Raw genomic sequence first — 24,883 nt, 5'->3', positions numbered from 1 at the left:
TATCGCTTCGCCACGCATTGATTCAGCTTAATTATAATCAAGACTTAATTTTTATGTACCTTCTCGTCAGTTGCGTAATCGACATTTGTTTGCGGTAGATCGCCTTTCGTGTGGACCGTTAAGTCAGTTTATGTCGGTTTATAATCTACACTGTGAAATGATAGACCTAAATATGCAGCCGCTAAAACAGAAAAAATGTTTCCAAGCATTGCGAAATCATAGATTATAAGTTATGATGTTATTATGTAGTCTACGTTTTTTTTATTGACGAATAAATAAATACATAGCAAAATTGATCTACAGTGTGTTGAGGAGGGACTAGGGGCTCAAACAGTTTAAGCGAAACATATGTTTTTTTGCAAATATTTGATGAAATAAATCAATTTATCTCTGAAAAAACCCCTCTTGTAAAAAAGCCTAATGTTTGCATACCGTTCAATATCAACGATAAGATTATTCAAATAAACCAACAAATTGCTCTGAATTTCTGCGAGTAACTAGTTTTCCATTGAAACTTCTCACATTAAAAAAATCAGACCAACCGAAAAGCGGTGGGTAGAACTGCGTTCTTCGGCAATAGCTGTATTCGAAATCAAGGGTTCGATTCACTGCTCATAGTAGAAATACTGACTTTGTAATATTTCAACCCTTTACTAACCCTAACCCTGAAATATTGCTCGTAGTGACTTTTAAAAGTAAATTTTTGAAATGAAAAGTGAGTGTTTAGAACTCCCTTCCCTTGGCTAGTTTTTGAACCTTGTTGCTGGTGGGAAGGCTTAATTTCATGCTTCATAGTGGAGTGTTGAAGACGGTAGGTTTATGGCCGGCGTTGCTGACTCATGCCGCGATAGAATGGCGTCATGGGCAGGCAATAGGGATTTCTAAGCTTGCTTTCTCTGATAAACCACTGCATGAGAGAACCAAAGATCTAGTCTAGCAGTGATAGTATCACACTTGTTACTCCTTTAATTGAGAGCCGCGTCGTAGTACGCTTACGTATAGGCACTGACGTTGGGTGTGATACTGGCGGGTTTTGCCGCAAATCACTCTTATTTTTTTTAACGCAGATAGATTTATTTGGGTTTGCAAGGGAATTATACTATTGAAATATTTCAGAAAGAGCCCAACGGTGCTCCTTCTATTTGCGTGACAAGCTTTCATTGTTGTTTTCATTGAGGTATTACTCAGGGACAATGTTAAAAACCATTTTTGTACATGGTAGTGTAACTAATCTTATATGTGCTTCATTTTGATTTGGGATAAGTGTTTGAACTATGGCTCGGGATTTCCACTGTTGCGTGCTTCTATTGTGACATACCCATGCGTATTTTTGTGGCATGACATAGTGGAAGCGTGTGAGCATAGTTGGAGCATATACCCTATATAATTTACTAACTAACTTCAAAATGAATCATTTTAGTCACTTGAAGGTCACGTATAGGTCAAAATCAAAATAACTTAAAACACGTTTAATTTTAGATTACAAGCACAAGTGGAGGTACTTAATAAATCATGGGTTATGATCGATTAGGTGCATTAGAGATTTCAATAATTTATTAAATTAGACTAATGAGATATCATCAAATGAGCTTAAATAAGAATCTTCAGAAAGTCTAATAACATTAAGTAGATTAACAAAAGAATTAGGATTCGGGGGGTCCGCTTAGGGAGGCAACTAGCCTTTTAAGTTGTAGAATATATCTTCCTATTTAATCTAGAACTTTAATAAGAAAATGCAAGCAGACCAATAGCATTAAGCAGATTAACAAGGAAAGGAAGAGTTTAGAAAATAAGTAAAAGTAGGGGTATGTAACAATTAGTAACTTTTAATCTTTTGTAGGTATTGTTTTCGCCAGAATTTGTTGTACTCAATAGCTATATTATTCTCTCAATACGCGAAATCCCTGATATATGCGGTTAAAGCATTTAAGTTAACTTATTTCTTAGTGTTCAAGTACTTACATTTTTAAACAGCAGTCAATGTTAATCTATGAACTAAACCCTACGTGACTGTAAAATCGATCTTTTCTTATGTGGTATTGATGCATGTTTGACTTTTCGCGGCTGTCGGAATCAACGCGCCTACGTCTACGGAGCTTACGCAGAAATGATTCGTAATTCGGTAGAGCATACCAAAAGTTTTTTTTTTTTTGAGCTTGTGTAGTTTAGAATTTGTTCGAAAATTAATGATACGTGCGGTAAAATAACTAAATAGAAACAAAGCTCAATAGTAAAATAAGTAAAATATCTAGGGAGGAAAGCAAAATTAATCAACTTGCCAAGATAGGCATCACATTTATTTTGGTGGCACTCTTTAAATGATAATAAGCCTTTTTAAAAACATGTGGCAGCACGCGATCTTTTAGGTGTTTTTAAATATCTAAAAAACTCCTGCAAATGTCTAATTTTTTAAAACATATTTTAATTTTAAGAGATAGCATGTTACAATGTTCAGCAAAAATATGTATTTTTGTACGGCATCATAAGAAGCGGATTAACATATGCAAAAACATCTTCAAACAAACTATGCCCCTAAAATCAATATTTGAGAAGCTATTAAAAGCGCACGAAAACGGCAAAAAGCAACACTGTGCACTGGCAAAAAAAAAATTCTGATTTGCTCACGTACCTTCATTGTCCGGAAACAGTTCTATCGATTGTTTCACACTCAAGTCGTCATATGGCGTCTAGTCGATAAGTTTGGAAATTACAGCTGTTGTTACCTCTACCGCTGTATGTGCTGCTGTCATCGTCAACTTAACGATCTCGAGGAGACACGGGTACACTATTCCCGTATTCGTCCAGGTTAACTTGTAAGCACTGTTGTTTACAAATGTGGGCTTTTGTATACAATATTTGCAAAATTTCATGAAATGTCTCAGAATTTTACACGATTTATAATGTAGACTTAGATGTGATGTAACGCTCCTTTTATATGCATCATATTGAATAGAAATTTACACTACTTTTTCGAACTGTGTATGGAAGATGCTTCTACTGTACCTTTCGTCCAAAGAATACTTTAAGTCTGATATTTGTCGGTAAGCATCTCCAACTATGTAAATCGTTAATTTCACGCATGAAGAAATACAAAAACGGTGCCGGTGGTGTAGTGGTAAGCGCGATTACCTCTCACCCCAGCAGGCCCGGTCGGCGCCGCCGGGATGTTCTGAGGCATAACATCTATGATCACGCCTTCCTTCGGATGGGAAGCAAAGCCGTTGGTCCCCGGGTCATGAGTTGATGGGTCGATAGGTAGGGTCCAGGTGTGTGAGCTGCCTTCCTGGCACGTCGGTAGCATTGGTGCTCAGCACGGAAAACAAGATCGACGGAAAAAACAAATCAAAGGAAAAAAAAAGTAATACAAAAACAAAATCAGTTGAAGTGTTTTTAGTAACTTAGGTACTATGAATATACTCTAAATGACCTAAGAAATCAATGATGCAAAGTCTTCATTCCTTTATTTAACGTCGGTCTTTGTTCCGCAATCTAGTGCCAATCACCGACGGACATCGATTGCCATCCATTAACGGCAATCGAATGTGCAGGAAGGCAGCTTCCAACCTGCGTAGGATATCGCACCCATTCAACACACATGGGCCGGGACCAACGGCTTTACTTCCCTTCCGAAGGAAGACGTGACCAGAGATTTTCATGCCTCAGAAAAATCCCACCGACTTCGGCTGGGATTGAACCCAGACCCATTGGGGTGAGAAAGCAGTCACGCTTACCGTTACTCCATCGGCACTGGCATTTGATGATGAAAAATACAGTCAAATTAGTGTGGGTACACGTCCATTGCAGTTCATTCATGTACTTTCATTCCATATTGGTGCGCTCCTCGTTTACCATGGCATGGCACTGAGTCCTATTACGACGGTTTTTTTTACTGCTAAAATCAAACATCCATTTCACGTTTCCGCCAACAATGCCTATGTCATTTTCAACCATGAATCTACCAACTCACATTTGCACATGTCCACCAATTTTCAAAGCAACTCCGCACAGCAAACTATCATATATCAATTATTATAGTTCGCAATAGAGACAACAAAAGCAATTAAAAAAATGAATACAGATCAACAATCTACTACCCATTTTCACTTCGTTAGAAATGACGATGCTACTCTTCTGGTTGCGTATTCGCCTTCCCGTTTATTTGATCAGCTCCATAGTAGTATGAAACTGGTCAAAAACTGTTCGGAAAGCTGAATAATTAGAGGATATCAAATTTTGCATTTAATAATATTTAATAGAACAGTGTTCATTTGTTTTCAAATATGTGCACCATTGAAGTAATTTGGAAAGCATCATGTGAAATCTCTTGAAGAATTCTTTCATTTAATTTCAATGGTGTTTTATATAAGATTTAAATTCTATTTTCGCTTTTGACGAATAAAAATCTGAGCTTGGGTAATATGCGATGTATGGTTTAATAACTTGTTTTTTTTTATAACTGGATCTTTTGAATATCGGAACCACACGGATAGTATTTGTTTACTCGACCACCTCAATCCTTTGCAATTTATAAGAGGGAATAGTTTCGCCGGGGAATAGGAGTGAAATTATTGGATTTTTATCAAACTAGCTAAGCAAGCATTAGCAGTGCTAGTCAGTTCTGAGAATTGTTATTATCATTGAATGTTTTCACGCGATATTGACATAATTATGGAATTACTCTCACATAAACCTTCGTCAAAATCTCATCCAGTTTTTCCCATACGTTACGTGATTTGTGCACGAAGCCTAACGAATATTTTGAACATGGGATTTATTTGTGCCACATTATCAGGCCAGCTTACATCTTTTCACACTTTTGGCCGAATTTACTTCGATGGTGCTCCATTGTGGAGCGGTGAACATTCCAATTTCTGTCATATGCTGGAGAGGTACATACACGTGTATCATAGAAACCGATATGGCAGAAGCATAGGACCGATCTAACGTCACACGACTGTCATTTACATCGGACCTACTATCGGTTTCCCATAGCACTAAATGCTTGTCGTTCTGCCACTGGCAGACACATCCCTGGATTGAAAAGAAAAAAAACGCCTATCTTTGGTCTCCTGGCGATATTAGTTGCGATAGAAATTATTTCATTCATTTCGCCTTCCATTCTAGCGTGTTGTCCGTCCAATTGAACTGTTAGCTTTTCTTTAGGCACACTACTATTGCATTCGTTTTTTTTTTCGACAAACTATCCTACGGTGAAAGATATTTATGCCACCCAAGAGCACAGGATAAAAATGGCACGTTTAGCACTTCATGTGACGAAGCGATGCTCACAAAAGTTGTAACGACTAGACGTGCTGAGCACTCTACCGTTCTGGTATGATTTCGCAATCGAGCTGGGACTTGCTTGCTTACTCCAGTAGAAACAGAAACAGATTCACAGCGTTGAATAAAACATTTTAATATATCTCTTCTGCCACCGGGAAAAGATATTTTACTTTTTCTATCCCATCCTGGTGCTTGGACCAGATACATTTTATTGCCATTCGATAAAATTTCCAGACCATGGTGGGCGTTGCTGGAGCGGATGGAACTTGTCGATATCCGGTATCAAAACGCTGAGAAAATCCAACAGCAGCAGCAGGGCAGGCAAAATGCGAATGATGAAGGTCAGTTCCAAGACGGATGAAAATACAGATTCGATTGAACTGTTCGGAAGCCACGGAACGATTTCCGTAGAGTTGGGCCAAAAGAGGGGGGAAATCAATTTTTCTCTTTTCGCTGGATTGGTGGGACTTCACCATTATGAAATTCTATATTGAAACATCGGATAAATCATCCATTGTAAACAACAGTAAATAAGTCTATTTAAAACATTAACAGTATTCAGCAGCATTCGTCAGGGTTGAAAGGTAGATTCATCCATCAAACGACATATGTTACGAATGTTACTCCATTAATAAATGTTTTTATGAATCCCTAATAAACAGAAACCATAAACGAACGATTAACTATTAACGAATGGTAAAATTATTCCACAAGTAATTCGCAGGATTAACGAACATGTCGTTAAGCACTTTTTCTTGAACTTTTTTTTTTATAGGGATGGTCCTTGGCAGTAACAAATTGTTCAGTTTATATTTAGCACCAAAAATTAAAATGTTTTGCGATTTAATTAACAATTTGTCGAAGACAATACATCGAGAAAACGACCACTCTCAACGACCACTTTATGCCAGGCACAATCTCGTCATGTAACGCTCACAGGTAAATGCACCAAACGAGTTTGATAGCACAGATTTGAATGTCACAGTAATGTTCCAAAATTCGTTTACAACAATATATTAATGGGCAGTAGAGACCCTATAATGCTCATGAATGAAGGCATGAAAAAACATCTGAATCTGCAATGGAGCTACCAATTAATCATGATGACGTTTTATGACAATTTATCATAATAGGATGACCACGACAAGGGTGCGGGCGACGGCAACAAAGAGAATTGCGATCAAGACAACGACGACGAGAACTACTGCGACAAAAAGAACGAAATATGCGAAATTTGTGCGAAATTACTTATAGAGCAAGTCCACACGAAATGACGAATCGTTCAGACACGACCCCCTCCGATAATGAAAATTTGCATACATGTACAGGTTTTGCATACTCAGTTTGACTTGTTAACCCTAACGCAACATTATTTTTTGGAAATGTTGTCCAAACAATGCAAATTGGTCCTAAAAACCTTAATTTTGCCAAATTTCCCTCGTCGATATTTTTTCTTACATTTTTTAATTAAATTTAAAAAAAAATGATAAGTTTTGAGTATGCACTTTTTAAAAATAACCGAATTGCTAGAACTACAATTTTTAAAAGTTTTTTGATACTTCTGTTTTTAATATTTAAAGTGTATGATTTATTGCAGAAATAGATTCTACTTCAAATTTTATACAGGTTTAACACATGGCCGATTAGATTTTGATGCGTTGTCGTGTGTGTTGGAGCGTTTGTTTGTTATCTTCCCGAGTAGGAGAAAATAACTTAGCACAATTTAGCAATACCAAATTCAGGTATGATAACAGCACAACTACCGGCGCCGGTGGTGTAGTGGTAAGCGTGACTACTTTCTCACCCCAATGGGTCTGGGTTCAATCCCAGCCGAGGTCAGTGGGATTTTTCTGAGGCATAATAATCTTTTGTCACATCTTCCATCGGAAGGGAAGTAAAGCCGTTGGTCCCGGCCCATGTGTGTTGAATGGGTGCGATATCCTACGCAGGTGTGGAAGCTGCCTTCCTGCACATTCGATTGCCGTCAATGGATGGCAATCAATGTCCGTCGGTGATTGGCACTAGATTGCAGAACAGAGATGGACGTTAAATAAAGAAAAGAACAGCACAACTGGAAATATAAATACGGTATTAACCAGCCTGACAAAAGAGGTAAACTACCAAAAATACTACCTTATAAATAATACATGTTCTCCGAACAACGAACTAATTAAAACATTAATAGTTATTCTAACTTATAGGCACTGAATACTCTTTGATGCCAGAATACCATAATTTTTCATATAAAAGGTTTTCGAATACCAATTCAAAAAATCTTTTATGTTATTTGATCAGGTTTTGTTATTTGGTATTTATTAAATATTTTACAAAATGTTTCGATAACTTAATAATATAAAAACAAGGTTTTATACCACAAGTATACCAAAATAAGGTATCATACCTTATTTTGTTATCGGTTAGTTATCGGCCCTTGTTGGAGTTGGGGTTCAGTTTGCTTTTATGCATTTTCGGGGTATTCGCAGCTCGAGCTTTTTGCGGACTGAAGTGCATCGTGGAGGGATGCTTTTGGATTTTTCTACTGTGCATCGGGGTGGATTAAGCTTACATTTTCGCAAGATAATACGATGAGAGTCTATCGCGAAAAGGCCACAATTAAGGTTCAATTTACTTTGATATGTTTTCGGAGAATTGGGGGTGGTTTTCTTAAGCGCATCGTTTCGGATTGCGGGAGCCTCGCGTCATTTTCGGTAGAGCAGCAAAAGGGAAAAAATGACACGGGTTTTTTGTAATCTGAAGTGATGCGACGAGGATGGCTGCTTTTGATTTTTCGAGAGTGCATCGGGGTGGATTGAACCTAAAGTGCATTTAGGCAAACGTATGTTATTAAATATTTGTTTGGTTTGATTGCATTGTGCAACCGTTTTCAATTACTGAGCAGAAGACTGTGAGCTTTATCTCAGGCCACTTTACATTACGGAACTATTAGGGTCGCGTCAATTTCGGAAATCAGTATATTATATCAAAACTACGATCGCCTCACTTATAAAGGTGAATCCTTATCCAACGAACCGAACCTACTAACAAAATCTCCTTTCCTGTGACCTTTGTATGACAGCAGATTTAAACATGGTCCCCAAAACAACAAAGATCATTATATTATTCCATCCCTACTCCCACCTGATTGCAAGGACGTGGCCAGCATCGTTATTGATCTTTAAACATTGAGTCACTGTAAGTTGTACAATGCGAGTGGACGGCCAATTCCAACCCCATTCAAGTGATTCATTTTGTAATTTCACTGATTCCGATCAATCACGGAGCAGCAACCAGTCTATGTTAAGGTAAGCTAAAATGTAAAATTAATGGTAAAGGAAATGAAATTTGAAATCGAAGCTCATTCCTAATTATCTATATATAGATGTACAACATAAATTAATATACAGCAGTTATTTAAAAACTTCGAATATCTTCGGATACATTTTGAAGTTAGAGTATACACAGCTAGTTTAAATTTTCGATGCACTTAAGTGGAGCTACTAGTTTACATTATGAGACATGTCATGAAATATTCCATATATAGTAGGAAACTGTCCACCTTTCTTTGCCACATTCCTTGCTACTTTTGTGTGCTTGCACAGATAAAAATTATTAATTTTAATTATGATGTAAACATTCATTGTCGTAAACCTGTATTTCATTTCACGCAAACGAGCAACTTGTTAGCAATGTTGTTTACAAAAATATGCTTTTGTATACAATATTTGCAACATTTCATGAAATGTCTCAGAACTTTACACGATCTATAATGTAAACTTATATGATATGTGACGTTCCATTTATGTGCATCATATTGAACAAATATTGACACTACTTTATCGAACAGTGTGGTATAAATTTTGTCTTACTGCATTAGAGGTGCAGTATCTTTTGTAGATCACGGAATTCGAAATTGGATACAGAGCAGGACTTAGGTTTTCACAGTTCGAAAAAGTAGTGTAAATTTCTGTTCAGTATGATGCACATAAATAGAGCGTCACAAGTTGCGTGAAATTAAATACAAGTTTGCGTGAATGAATGTTTACATCACTATTAAAATTCAGAATTTTTATCTCGTCGTCTTTTCTCGTTTTAGCCTAGTCAAAGAGTTGTTTAGCAGTTCTTATACTATGTTCATGTGGGTTTGCTAAGCTCGCACGGGTGTCCATCCTTTCGATAATGCGTTTCATAGTTTGATCGCATCACAAGAGCCCCTCCCATGAGACGTAGCAAAAAAAAACATTTCAATATATTGTCAATTCAGAGAAAAAGAAAATAGCATTTGATGTCAGATTGTCAGCTTTAAGAGCATGCGGTGGCTGGCAGTTGCGTTGCATTATTTTTTAAATCAGTCAGTTTGATCCTCCCTTATCTTAGACCAAATATAGCATATTAACAATATGATCCATTCATGCCTTTTCCAAATGTTGCAATGGCGACCAGCAAAATAGTGCTTCACGCACCATCTAGCGTTGAAAAAGGTCAGCAACAATCATACAATCGAGGGGTGCGAATATAGCACTTATTACAAAAGTAAGAGTCACATTATATTCATTAATTACATTGTGTTTATTACTTTAAAATTTGTCTGACATGTCACTGTTGTCAACAAATAAAATAAAATGCTGAAATACATTCATTTGAAATACTAAACAAATTTTCATTTGGTTTATCCCTCGTAACGATAAACAAATACATTGGTAGCCTTTTTGGCCACAGAGGTGCTTACATCGCTTAAAATTTGGTTCGCCAGCTAAGAGAAAGAGTGGATCATATTGTTAATATAATATATTTGCTTAGACCCTTACCAAGTAAAATAACTAATTTAGAATCAAGTGTTAAAAGACATGTGAGTGCATGAAGCTATCTAGACATAGGTTGCCAATACTGGCAACTCATTGTAACTAATTTAAAGCCTTTTTTAATTAATAATATTCACCCATAATATCGTTTACGTTCGAACCCCTGCCTTTTGGTTCAATGAAGGTTAGGGCGCGTTCTGCCAGGTTGGTCGAGGCAAATTTCATGTGTGCAATTCACTTTAAAAGGTACGTTTCATATTTCACCACATGTAGTTCCATAGAGCTTGCATGAAATGTGGCGCATACGAAGGTTACTTGAAGATACGATGTGACGGAACATACTATTTGTATAAAACACAAGTAAATGCTTATAGAATTTAGTTAAGATATAATACTGAAATATGAGTTAATTGTCAATTGAGTCAAAAATTGGATAATGCATTGAAATGTTCCCTCATTTCACATCTCTTGAACCATTCTGAACGGCCATCCTGCGACTTGGAACTCAAGATCATCGTACGTCGAAATGTCGATGAACACATCAAAAACAACATGGTAGACATTCTGGAGACCAGCAGTGAAAGTACAAGGGATTCCAAAAGAATCAATCAATGGCGGCGGAAAAGCGGAATATGGTGAGACCTGTCCAATTATTCTTTACAATTAAAATATCAATTTAAACTAAATTCGTGTCAGGTTTGAAAAGAATCCTTTCGAACCAGGAAGTGTGCATGTACGTCCCTCATTTTTACGAAGTAAGTCTCAAATATCAAGTTTTCTTTTTACGAAGTAAATTCCAAATAACGAGTTTTTTTTGTGATTTTGGGAATCTGGGAAAAATTGTGAAATACCTCACAATATGGGTATTTTTGGAATCGAAGTGACATGTACGAACCGGAATCCACGCCTGACGCCATTTTGAAATCCAAGATGGTGGCATCCGGTTCATGAAAAACTTGGATTTCAAAATGGCGTCAGACATAGATTTCTAGTTCCTACACGTCACCCTGATTCCAAAAATACCCATATTGTGGGGTATTGACAGTATTTTCCAGTTTTTCATGAACTGGATACCGCCATATTGGATTTCAACATAGCGTCAAACATCGATTTCCGGTCCCTACACGTCTCCCCGATTCCAAAAATACCAATATTGTGGGGTATTTTACAATATTTTTTTTAAAAACCTCTTTTTACGAAGTAAATCCCAAATAACGAAGTTTTTTTTTACAACCTAATTCGATTAACGGTTTGGTTCGGAAATGAAGGCTCCAGTGTATCCATTTGATAACGGTGATGCATACATACAGGGTTTATTGTGACTGAAAGTGACCTCGGAACGAGCGTGAATCTCCATAAATTCTGAAATGGGTTGTTGGATTTGCAATAGAGCTAGAAAACTATTGAGTATTTTTTAAATCGTATTTAAAAACAAATAAAAATTCAAAATATTCAGATACGACAAATTACCAATTTAAATCACATTTTTTTGCTTGTCGATCTCAACATTTGTAAAAAATCCTTTTTCCCCAGAAAATAATGGAAATAAAATATTCGCCGTTTTTCGTTCAGTGTGTGTTGTGTGCCCCTGCTGAAAAGGCCTTTTTTTGACACTTTTTCTCATATGCCATTCTTATATGCTGTTTTGCTTACAAGATACTGTTTAAAGTCCTCTGTTATGACCTTATTCTCAGCTAAACAAAGCTATGTGGCTTTTTGTATCGTTTGTGAACACAAAGCGTGATAAAATTATTGTGTAGTTTAAATGGACATGAAACGCAGATTTAAGCAGGTTAAACGATAGGATGCATGATTCAAGCACTCAACTTCACACAAAGGAAATTTACAAGGCAAAACTACGTAGGATGTTGACAACATGTTTTGTTCGCAGTGAATAGTGATAAAAATCTCGATTAAAATACAATTTGTAGCTGGAAAGGACTTCATTTTTCTGTTTATGTACATAGATGACACAAAGATAATTTAAAGGTATGGTGGATTACGTGTAAATAATGAACGATTTTCAAGTTGATGACTCTAATATTAAAAATTATTGCGTACTTTGTTTACACTTAAACTTCAATCTTCATCTGACAAATCCATGTCTTCCTCGAAATGGTAATCATCTGCCAACCATTTCCGCCCTCGTTTCTGAGGCTACAAACTCTTCAAAAATGTGTCGTATATAGCCTTATTACACAGACAAACAGACGTAACTCTTCATTGTGTATCTTCGTTCATGCATTTAACGGTTGATTTGAATATTATCAGTTCCGCGAACATGGCATCGGATCACTTTGACGTTTCTATATATTCTATAGAAATTTCATGCAATATTGTTTACGAGTTAGCGAGCAAACTTGTTTTCCGCGAGAAGCCAGATAGATGTCGTTACTGAGGTTATATGTTTTGAGATACTATGTTTTCAAGAACAAGTTTTTCAAAGAGTTACGTCTGTTTGTCTGTGCTTATTACTTACGTATGGCAGGAGACTCTTTAGGTCTTCCATCATCTTTTTAGTCAGCTATATTGGCTCCGTATTTATTGGGTTGATCGCTGGTAGTTGTAGTCGAAGCAAATTAGTATCAGCGATGGTCAAGGACCTGTAGTCATCTTCCTGAGGATCGTAGTTCAAGGAAATCTTACCCAGCCTTTTCATGATATATTCAAAAACTATAACATTTCTTAACTTGAACTGTTGTCCAGCATCATCTTTATTTGGTTTCCTGTATCGTGCTAGCAACGATTTTCAATTGAGTAAATCCCGGAGGTCCAGCTCTCTGACGTTGAAAGGAATACGCCTTTTGATTTGCCCAATCCCGCGACGTTTCTATGTTGAAGTTGTTCGTCTTTTTTGCACGTTCAATTGCCGCGTGAACTGAGTCGACTTCCATATGGGAGTAACCAGACACCATAAACTTGAGCATAATCACAAGATTTCGCCCTTTGGCCGCCCTTTGCAAATCAAACGAAAGAGTACACACGTCAGTGTTATTCTTAGGCGTAAACAAAACATCGCACGGTCACTTGACAGATTGATGCTGTGTTAAATGCGCCGGTATGCCACAAGACCGTGTGACGTCCTCTCGCTTCATATCGTAGCCAGCCTTTGGTCGCTCCTGGTGCAAATTCTGGACATTTTTTCAGTGAAATTTGCAATCTATCACACTCGCCACATGTATCAATTTTTGGTTTTCTGAAACAGTAGTTCAAATCTTAAAAAATCATGTGATAGCTGTTGAAGTGTATGGGGTTCATCAAATAATATTTGCATTTAATGCAATACAGGTCATACAACTTGGTGATGTTCAGATTACTGTCTAAGTATAATTTTGACGACTTGTTCCTTCCATAGTGTAAAGTATACTGTGGGAATGATGAGATGTGATTCACAACGTGTGTTTTGATCTCATCCGTGATCGGATTCCGGTTCATATTATTACATCGTTGATCATATGGAACAATGCCAAGGCCCTCAACCTCCTTTTTTGAAAGTATATGGACCTTCTTCTCCGTTAAATCGAGCGTAGCAAGAAACATCTTCTCGTACCATTCCTTCTACACCGGGTAATTAGTACTCATGCGTATAAATCCTTTTCAAAACCTAAAATTATTAAAAAAACTTATCTATAAACTGAATCATCACATCATTAGCTAACTATACCTTACTAGATGCTGCATATGAAACATCTACATAATTGGAAATTAACTGGTTTTGGGCCGATGATGCCAATTTGAGCATATTTTTCAAAAATTTCTTTCGCATATTTTTATCATATTTAAATTTCAAATGACATTTTAACTTTACCACCTTCACCGTGCGAGAAGGAACTCGAGTACTGTTCGCGACGCGCGTGTCACGTTCATAAGACGAAGCCGAAGGGGCTTCGTCCTTTATTATTATTTTTCGAGAGGAACTCGCAATCCGCGAAGGATCACGCGGCGAACTTTCGGCGTGCGGTTATTCACAGACCAGACCGGAGGAAGGGGTTCGAATGCCTCACGGAGGATCCTAATCGAATTGGTAGGTTTCGACTGGCTTCGAGCTCGTCGTTCCAACAGCAGGAACCGATACCACTTGAAGCGAGATTCGCCTACTTTCGAACAGGATTCCTTAGGACTTGGCTGAGTGCTCTACGGTTGGGATATGGTTGGACGGTAGCTGCCCAGCTCAGATGGGGGCAGTAGCGCGATTCCAACAGATACACCATCGGTAAACCTGATCAGCCTAGTCGGGGAGTGCCCAAACTCTGAAACGGGTTCCGACCAATAAAGGTGCTCGGCCGGTACTTGCCCAGCTCAGATGGGGGCAGTAGCGTCGATTCCGAGGAAACTCTTATTGGAAACGGATTACCGCGAGAGAGTTTGATAGGCTGGAGGCGAAGAGTGTTATTGAGGTGATATGTAGGAGTAAGGGTGGACCTGGCGACAAGTCCGTACACTTGGATAGGATAGTGAAAACTGAATGTATTTTGGTTGTATCAAAACGCTTTTATAGCGTCCCTTAGACCTAAGTTTTGGGCGTCGGTGCCCACGTACGCATGTGCGTCTATCTTCCCGCACAGGGGTTCTAGACGCACTTTCTTCCTAATTCTAGATTTCCCTTGGTCACGCATCCTAGTAGGGGAACGTTTTCATTTTTAACTTTTATGACCCAAGTTCTCGCGCCTCGCTGGTGCATGTAAATTACTTTAAATCAATCCGCACCAGGCTTCCTGTTTACATTGGCCCGCTCCCCAGATCTAGCCTATAGCTTGGATGCGTACGCATGCATCGCTGCCTATCTAGGCCTAAGTGCATTTTTCCATTGATTTTGCTCTCTGCGGTGGAACCGTCGCTAGCTCGGTTTTATTGCCCTTTGTGTTTTTGGAAGGATGCCGAACGCAAGATTGTCCCTTGGGACGATTTCATTGCTTTCTATTAATGCTTCAACTATCCTTCCCAAGACTGGTTCTATTACGATAATTCGTTTATCTTGGCGTTGTTACGCATCTTTTTAGGGAACCAGATTTTATTACCTTTGCGCCAGGCTCGCATTGCCGGGCGCACCGAGCTCCATGCGACCGATTCATTACCATTCCATTCACATAGCACGCGGACTGCCTTGGCATCGAGCGTCTAATACACCGCAGCGCTGCACGCATTGCAGGGCTGCATATGGTTCACCGTGGAGCGAAGAAAGTGGAAAGTAAATGCGTACTGATTCTATATGCGTCAGCCAGATCTGGCGGTGTGGCATGTTTACTTCTCGTTTACGAGGCGTGAGTTAGGGTAGGTTTGGTCTTGACTTTGTGCTTCTTGCACCTCTCTTAGACAAATTTCTTGCTTTCGCTTATTTCCCGTACGAGGGCGGTGACCTATCGTGGGAACTTGAAAATGCATAATGAATTGCGATATTTTACGTTGCATCTGCAACATCCCGGGCCTCGTAATTCTTACTAGATTTACTAATCTAAATCATATGTTAATATTGCAATTTTTCATTATTGGGATGTTACATTGCTCCGAGTGTTTAAATTCCATGTTTTACATTTCAGTGTTTGATCTTGTATGTAGTCATTAATTTTTCTAATATGTTTATAATTTTCCGTACTTTCGTACTGCTTTTACTGATCATGATATATAATTTTCGTAACTCTAATTGAGTTGATTTATATGCCTTTGTACTTCTACGTATTTGTATGCTTGATATATATCTGTTTTGTTTTTATGTTTATATCATGTCTTGATAATTCTTCTATAATTTCTTCTTAGTTTATATATAATGATTCGTTGTATAAATGATGATTACATATTTGTCAAATAATGTCTTCTCTTCTTGAGGTGGTGGGATGTTAGTTTGTTTGATATTTCTAGTTGTTAAGGAAAAACTATAATTTATTTTCTTGTCTTTAATAGATATAAATCCCATCAATATACCTCTTTTCATTTTATGCTAATTATGTACTTATTAATTTAATGTTATTTCAGGTGTCCATCTTCGGGTGGTGCAGCCGAGCGTCGCGCATGCACTTTTCGTCAATGTTGCTGTCTGCTACTACTTGTGAATTCGAGGGTGATCTCACCCTTGGCTTGGCTTGATTTTCTTTCATGTTGAATCGGCTCGGTTTTGAAATGCCGATTCTGGTGCAATGTTGTCTAGTTGATTCGTCATCTCGTTGTTGTCGGCATTCACTACTGGATGTGAATGTTGGTTTCTGGCGGACTGGCTGATACCCAGTCGTCTTGTTATCATATGCGTATTGGCTGACTTCTTAGGCGGGTATCTTCTATCGGGGCATCGTGAGCGCTACATAGGGGTGCGCAGGAGGGTGGGCGCGAGCCACCGTCTGTGGTTCTTCATCGGATAGTGGTGTGTTTTCTGAAGGATTGGTCCCATCTTCAGGCGTCGTTACATCATATGTTCTGGTCGTTGACTTCTTGATGTTCTTCAGAGTGTTCCTATGCGTGAGGAAGGTTGTCATGGAGTCCCACAGCGATGCGATTAGCTGCCATCCGAATCCATAGATGTCATACAATATGCGTCCGTGCATCAAGGTATCTACAAGAAACTTGATTATTCTGCCAATGATATACAGCCCGATGGCTGTAGATGTTATATTACCCAACCAAGATGACAATGACACAAGTTTTTCCCAATACTTGTTTATCATGTTGTCAATTAACTTTTCTGACATTAGGGCTTCGAAATGAAATCCCTGCTTGCTGGGATTTTGTCCAGTTAATATCTTATGTACCACGTTTGTGGCTATGCGACGGTCACCCTGATCGTATATCATGGTTCGCATCTTTTTCAAACTATCAGCGTCGTAAATTCCGCTTTCCATTAAATTTGGAAGAGGTGTGTAAGTCCATTTGGTCACTATGTCCGTGGCCAGTTTTTGTGGGAATGTAGTTTCTCTTATCTTCCCATCAAATGTGTACCATCTGCCTCCAAATTGGAATTTGGCTGGTAACAACGGTGTACATTCAATTTCCGTTCCTCGCATTTGTAGTGTACGTGTGACTGGGGTTAGAAACATTGTGACATTTCCGAACTTCACTGGAAGTTCTTGATAGCACCTTTCTGATGCAAACGGTTGCACGTAGACCGGCTTGCATTCCAATACGTGTAGCACTTCTCCGGCTACTACCGCGGAAAAACCCGTTCTTTTCATTATGCTATTAACGAATTCTGTTGGGTTTATGCGGGCAAGTGTAAGTTTTGTTTCCAAAAGTGCCTTGTCTAATTTACACATTTCAGTCATTACTGTATTGTATACGTCGTCGAGCTTCTGACCGACGTAATTCTCAACTAGAGTTATTTTAGAATTGAAGTATGTGAAAATGTCATGATTTCTTGCACTTGATGGTCTTCTAGCAAATGGAGACTTGAACTCCGCTTCTTCCAATATGAATATTCTCGGGTGGTCTGTGCTATAACCCTTGTATCTGCATATCTTCGCTGTATCTTTGGTGCGAATTGAAAACAAATGCGAATCGGAAATGGAGGTATAAACGGCATGTGGATTTGGTTTATTTCCTTCTATATTTATTGTCTTGTTAACCTTTCCTTCATATATAACTTCGAAATCGGTGTCTTCACACCGTTGGTTTAGGCTCACGTCCCAAGTGGAGTATCCATCTTCTGAGTCTAGGCACTTTCCATGTGAATATGGACATACTAGTCCGTGTCGGAGCATAATTTGATCATTCTCGTTATCGATTGTTGCCATGTAGTTATACAATGCGATTTCATATTCAAAGTATACTAACGCATTGATCCAAGTATACTCCGGTGTTTTATACACGCCACCGCTGCAAGAACTAGCCCATACGCTACCTACGACTAAGGTTTCTCCTCTAGTCGTGTGGTTTCTCTTAAGTTCGAGGAGTCCCGCGCTCAATGTTAAGGGAATAGCTCCCGTGAGTTGAGTGCGTCTACACTCGTCGGGTGTAAACTCCTTTACTATGTAAGAGTATCCGCGCTCATAGTCCGAGGTGTGCGAGTGCATTCCGCAGTGCCTTATTGATCTCTTAATGATCATTTTGCACTGATATACCATTGTGCTTCCCTTAGAGCTTCTTTGAAGTACTTGAATAGGTACTTCAGATATTGAAAGATTCTTTGTAGAAGGGATACAAGACGTTACGTCCAATAGTGAATAACTTGTCATATTCACTTCTGGGCTCGCGCAGTCATACGCGATAAGCCCGGTTGGGTATTGCCCTAACGCTGCCGTTATAAAAAATAATACCATTATTATGGTCATATACCATGGAACATGGATTTTAGTTTTGTTCGTTACATTTCTAGGTTTTTGTTTCGAGTTCATTCTGTCTCTTAGTTCTTTAACCTTATCGATGTCTACTTTACATCGTTTTCCCCAAGAATTAAAGTTCTTTCCTGCGCGTTGATCCATTGTCAAATTAGCGCTTGGTAACTCGCCCTCCACCTTTCTTTTTCTATTTGCGGAGACTGGACCTATATCGCCGTCCTCGTACTCCCGATGGTGGTTTATACGGTGGATTTCCACTGGTTGATTTACCACCTTTCTTTTACGTTTAATTGGTGGTGCCTTCTGTCCTTTGCCCTTATCTTGAAGGGCTGGTTTAGTTTCCCTTCGATTCTTTGTACATACCTTTGGTGCTTCTTTTATTATTTCTAAAAATTGTTTCCATTGATTGTAAGAGCGCTCTGAAATTTCTGCGTCCCAATCCGACGTTTCCTTATGCAGCTCTTGGATAAGTATCCTACCATGTATGGTAAGATTAGCGATTAATCCCATTGGGTCATAAACGCTCATAACGAAGGATAATACCTCTCGTTTAGTCGGCTTTCTAATTTCATGGCGTACATCTACTGGTAGCCGATTAAATTTAAGTTGGTACTGAATACAATCTTTACTTGTATCCCAGTACATCCCAAGAACCTTTTCACCTTCGGACTCCTTATCCTCGAAGGTTTTAATCTTGTCCACTTGGACCCTATTCTTCGGAAGTGAAGCTAGCACTTCTTTACTATTAGAAACGAAATTTCTGATAAAGAATTTCGCCTTGTCGTGAATTTCCATAACGTCTTTGATCGTTTGCGTTGCCTCTTGAGGCGTGTCGAAACTATCAATATAATCATCAACGTAATGCTGTTTTATTATTGCCTTTACCGCCTTGGGTTTTGTTTCGGCGTATAGACTGGCGTTGTAGTTCTTAACAGCTTGCGCGCAGGCTGGAGAGCTGGTAGATCCGAAGATCATAACCTGCATGACGTACACGTCAGGCTCTCGGCTGTCGTCACAATCACGATATAAGAAGCATTGCTTCTTCTGGTCCTCTAGACTAATTCCCACCTGACTAAACATTTCCTGCACATCTCCAGCGGATGCGATAGCCCCTTCCCGGAAATTAGTGGTGACGCCAAACAAAGAGGTTGTAGCGTCGGGACCCGCTAACAACGCGTCATTTAGAGAAATGCCCCAAGACTTTGCGGCCGCATCGAACACCAAGCGTGGCTTAGGAGGTGTTTTATTTTTATTTACCACGATAAAGGTTGGGAGATAAAATATCTCTCCAGCCCATTCCTCCTTTTCCTTTGGTGTTAATTTGCGCGCGTAGCCCTTGGTTACATAATCCGCAATCGTGTTGTTTGTCCAGTTCTTCAGTTCTGGATCTTTTTTCAATTTCGCTTCCAAATTTTGGAGCCTCTTATAAGCTTGTATGTAACTCTCTGGTAGATGCGTATCATCCTCTTTCCAGAGTAACCCGACTTCGTATTTTTCCCCTGTATATTTTAGGGTCTTATTTATTATCTCCTTGGCTCTAATTTCATTCTTGGTCTCAGGAAGTTTTTCTGGAATTTTGACTCCAAAGTCCTCCACTGAAAAATATCGTTGCATTAGATCATTCATTTTGTCATCTTCCTGAATGACCATTAAATGTTCTGCTTGTGCGGTATGTTTGATATTACCAAATATCAACCAGCCAAGCTTAGTTTTGATTGCGATGGGTTCATTCACTCCCATCGCTCGTCTTTCTAACGGATATAATAAATGGCTATGATTTAGCCCAATAAGTAATTTTGGCTGTGCATTCTTATAATTCTTTATTGGTAAATTGGCCAAGAACGGATATTTGTCTGCCAAATTATCGTAGTTCACGGTTTGAACCGGTAAGTGAAGATTACTTGCGGTTCTGACGTTTGTCAACGTGAATTCATTATCGGAATTGCCTTTAATTTTTAATTTGACCCTCCTGCTAGTTTTCTCTTCCCTAGACACATTCTGGGTCCATTTTATTTTGAGTGGATCACGTACTCCTTCTAACTCAAGTTCCTCAGCAACCCCTTCATCTATTAAAGTTAAGGAGGATCCTGGGTCTAGGAAGGCGTAGGTTTCCACCTCGCAATTCTTATTTTTAAGTGTTACCGGAATGATCTGGTAAAACACTTGTGCCCTTTGCTCCTCGTGTAAGTTTGAAGTTTCGGGTCGTGGTTCGGTTGGCTCGCCGGAGGCTGTTATCTGTCTTCTTTCCGGTCTGCTACCTTGATTATGAATATCCCTTGGGATATGTAGTAGCCTATGATGGTGCTCGTTGCATCCATTTATGCCACAGTTTCTTTGAAAATTACAGTTTCCTTTGTGTCTGAACAGACACAATGGACATACTCGCAATTTAAGTATTTCCTGTCGTCTGTTTTGTACAGACATTTTTCCAAATTTTTGGCACTCTCTTAGTCTATGTGTTCCGTTACACATATAACAACGTACGTTGTTTTCTGAGTGCACATTGACTCTATTCCTTTTTTCGATCGGAGCTCTATTAGAATTATAGAGCTCACGATGAATGTCGGCCTTAGGCTTTAGCCATTTAGCCAAATCTTTAAGGGAGGGTACTGAATTGCCTTGTTTGGCATTAGATTCTACTACCTCCAACCATTTTATCTGGGTGTCGCAAGACATCTTGCTTACCAGTTCCTCAACTAAGCGAGGATCATTTGAGTACGCCATCTGATTGGAGGCGGTTAAATGCGCTATCAAATTTTCTAGACCATTCGATATCTCGACTATCGCTAAGTGGCCTCCTGTTCTAATACGCTCGAGATCGTCTCGCAGCTCCTTATAGACCCGTTTTGACTGTCCAAATTGTTTTTCGAGTCGTTCCATTATTTGCGGTACGTTTGCTTGATCAAGCATCATGGACTGTACCGCCTTAGCCGCTGGGCCCCCTAGTGCCTTTTGCAGCCGTATCAAATTTTCCAAACTGGTATATTTCCCCTGCTCGGTCGTGGCCTCGAACATTTTCTTAAATGCTGGCCACTCTCGAGCGTTCCCAGAGAACTGGGGCAGACTCATTTCTTGCCGTTTTAAATACATAGCTACGGAATCGTCGTCCGCAGCTGTCTCTTTTCTTACGAGTTCGTTTTCAAGCTTGACTTTATTCAGCTGGATCGCCTGAGCGATGTCCAGCAATACGTCTCGCTTGTCCTTTTCTTCCTTATGTTTAGATTCAAGCTCACGTTTGTAGTGCGCTAGCTCCGTCTCCATAGACGTCGCGTGAATCTCGGAGGATTTCTGTGCCTTTGCACGTGCCTCCAGCTCTAAAGCTATATTTGCTAATTTATTCTTCATCTGAATAAGTTCGTCGGCTTGCGCCTTCTTAATACTTTCATCCATGCGGCATTTCGCACACGACCAAGGTTCTTTTTTATCAGGTAGACAGGTGAGTTCCACGCATCCATAGTGGAACCACCTATCACATTGGTCACAAGCGACCATATCTTGCACCTCGTCCTTACGAGTGCATAGGCGACAATGGCCGAGCACATTGTCTACAAAATTCATTGCTATTTTGTTTGTGTTTCTTTCTTTTTAATGACTTTTCTTTCTTACACCCTTTCTTTCTATCTCACTAGAGATTTTATATCGGTTTTACGTGCACCCTTCTGTTGCTCAAGTGAGCCTGTTTTTCTTATTTTCCGTTTCTCTTTTAACGAGTACGTTGACTCGTTATGCAATAAACGTTTCGGGTTTATGACCCGCCTGGCGGATTTCTTACAGGGAATCGATGGGTTCGTTGACCCGTTTTTATTCTCCTTCCCCTTAGAACTTCGTAGGCTAATTGCCTGTTTAATTTTCCTCGTGATCGTGTTCTCTAACGAGGTGTATTTTGTTTATTTCCTGCTCAGGAGCTGGAACCCTTGGGAACTTGTCCCGAATAGTCACTATTGACTTCCTCTTGCCCCGGATTAAACCGCAGACCTGTGCAGGATTTCCAACTCAGGAGCTGGAAATCCGCTAAAACTATCTCGGATTACACCGCAGATGTTTTACTATGGCATTCACGAACCTTTTGTTCGGAATCCTTCCTGTGAGTCCCTCCTATGTGGACTCCCGACTTTCACGGTGGGTCCCTGATAATTATTCTCGAATTTTTCCTATATAAATTCCGATAATTATCTCCCGTATTCCTGTGGGTTCTGACAAATACCTCCCGAACTTCTTGGGACTGATAAATATCCCCACCAGCCTTCCTTACGAAGGTTGCCCTACCTACTGTCGGGCCCGGCCTACTTATGTAGGCACTGTTTCGAAACTCCCGGCTTACGCCGTTGCAGACGTTTCTTCCTTGGGCGTTCGCGTACCTTCCGTGCGGAACCCCGTCTTACTGGAACCTATCCCGGATTAACACCGTGGACGTTCCTAAACGAATTGTGTTTTTGGGTTTTTAGGCCCCTTATAGTCCGGAGACTGCTGTTATGTTTGGGTTTTTAGGCCCCTTATAGTCCGGAGACTGATTCAATTCACACTTTATCTTAAACACTTCACTTTAGCACTTGATTAGTTGGGTCCTAATTGGCAGGGTGTTATTGATTTGTTACTTATTAATTAGGAAAAGAATAATTACTTACCTGATGACCCTGCCGGTGCTAGAGTCTCCTTATTTCACTTAAGCCCGTAGGCTTTCACTTTACTATTAGACTTTCTTCCGGTGTCGGAACACCTACACTGTGAGTTCTTATAGCACTATTGCTCCTCTCTGGAGCCACCATATGTTCGCGACGCGCGTGTCACGTTCATAAGACGAAGCCGAAGGGGCTTCGTCCTTTATTATTATTTTTCGAGAGGAACTCGCAATCCGCGAAGGATCACGCGGCGAACTTTCGGCGTGCGGTTATTCACAGACCAGACCGGAGGAAGGGGTTCGAATGCCTCACGGAGGATCCTAATCGAATTGGTAGGTTTCGACTGGCTTCGAGCTCGTCGTTCCAACAGCAGGAACCGATACCACTTGAAGCGAGATTCGCCTACTTTCGAACAGGATTCCTTAGGACTTGGCTGAGTGCTCTACGGTTGGGATATGGTTGGACGGTAGCTGCCCAGCTCAGATGGGGGCAGTAGCGCGATTCCAACAGATACACCATCGGTAAACCTGATCAGCCTAGTCGGGGAGTGCCCAAACTCTGAAACGGGTTCCGACCAATAAAGGTGCTCGGCCGGTACTTGCCCAGCTCAGATGGGGGCAGTAGCGTCGATTCCGAGGAAACTCTTATTGGAAACGGATTACCGCGAGAGAGTTTGATAGGCTGGAGGCGAAGAGTGTTATTGAGGTGATATGTAGGAGTAAGGGTGGACCTGGCGACAAGTCCGTACACTTGGATAGGATAGTGAAAACTGAATGTATTTTGGTTGTATCAAAACGCTTTTATAGCGTCCCTTAGACCTAAGTTTTGGGCGTCGGTGCCCACGTACGCATGTGCGTCTATCTTCCCGCACAGGGGTTCTAGACGCACTTTCTTCCTAATTCTAGATTTCCCTTGGTCACGCATCCTAGTAGGGGAACGTTTTCATTTTTAACTTTTATGACCCAAGTTCTCGCGCCTCGCTGGTGCATGTAAATTACTTTAAATCAATCCGCACCAGGCTTCCTGTTTACATTGGCCCGCTCCCCAGATCTAGCCTATAGCTTGGATGCGTACGCATGCATCGCTGCCTATCTAGGCCTAAGTGCATTTTTCCATTGATTTTGCTCTCTGCGGTGGAACCGTCGCTAGCTCGGTTTTATTGCCCTTTGTGTTTTTGGAAGGATGCCGAACGCAAGATTGTCCCTTGGGACGATTTCATTGCTTTCTATTAATGCTTCAACTATCCTTCCCAAGACTGGTTCTATTACGATAATTCGTTTATCTTGGCGTTGTTACGCATCTTTTTAGGGAACCAGATTTTATTACCTTTGCGCCAGGCTCGCATTGCCGGGCGCACCGAGCTCCATGCGACCGATTCATTACCATTCCATTCACATAGCACGCGGACTGCCTTGGCATCGAGCGTCTAATACACCGCAGCGCTGCACGCATTGCAGGGCTGCATATGGTTCACCGTGGAGCGAAGAAAGTGGAAAGTAAATGCGTACTGATTCTATATGCGTCAGCCAGATCTGGCGGTGTGGCATGTTTACTTCTCGTTTACGAGGCGTGAGTTAGGGTAGGTTTGGTCTTGACTTTGTGCTTCTTGCACCTCTCTTAGACAAATTTCTTGCTTTCGCTTATTTCCCGTACGAGGGCGGTGACCTATCGTGGGAACTTGAAAATGCATAATGAATTGCGATATTTTACGTTGCATCTGCAACAAGTACCGTTAGGTCTTGTATAAGTGTTTCCCTTTTCTTTAAGCAATTTCAAAATTTCCCGGCTCTGTGCTTTTGTCTTCTTCGATTTGCCTTCTTCGAGATCATCAATAATGCGGAAATCTGCAGCATCAGGATTTTTAGTTTTTTGTTAAACTCCACCGTTCAGATAAAAAATAAAAATGATTTTTTTGGCACAAGAA

General features: G+C 40.0%; 2 protein-coding genes across 3 annotated transcripts in view; one reads left to right on the top strand and one right to left on the bottom strand.

Moving 5' to 3' along the window:
• LOC135717135 (zwei Ig domain protein zig-8-like) overlaps positions 1-24,883 on the top strand; it is a 471,305-nt gene that overhangs the window by 326,644 nt on the left and 119,778 nt on the right. The window lies entirely within an intron of this gene.
• LOC135717136 (uncharacterized) lies at positions 16,352-23,463 on the bottom strand. Its single transcript, XM_065239087.1, has 2 exons — positions 22,966-23,463; positions 16,352-22,905 (listed from the first exon to the last, which is right to left on the bottom strand). The coding sequence occupies exon 2, from the start codon at positions 21,896-21,898 to the stop codon at positions 16,352-16,354; it is 5,547 nt and encodes a 1,848-aa protein (XP_065095159.1). The 5' UTR covers positions 21,899-22,905; positions 22,966-23,463.

The sequence above is a fragment of the Ochlerotatus camptorhynchus genome, unplaced genomic scaffold (genome assembly GCF_037179485.1).
Source record: "Ochlerotatus camptorhynchus isolate MF236.1 unplaced genomic scaffold, CSIRO-AGI_Acam_v1.1 ptg000048l, whole genome shotgun sequence".
In the NCBI taxonomy this organism is placed as follows: Eukaryota; Metazoa; Arthropoda; class Insecta; order Diptera; family Culicidae; genus Ochlerotatus; species Ochlerotatus camptorhynchus.
This window is presented reverse-complemented; position numbering and strand designations above follow the sequence as displayed.

Excerpts from the sequence above, each read along its gene's own strand:
- LOC135717136 (XM_065239087.1), bottom strand. The coding sequence starts at position 21,898 with ATGAATTTTGTAGACAATGTGCTCGGCCATTGTCGCCTATGCACTCGT.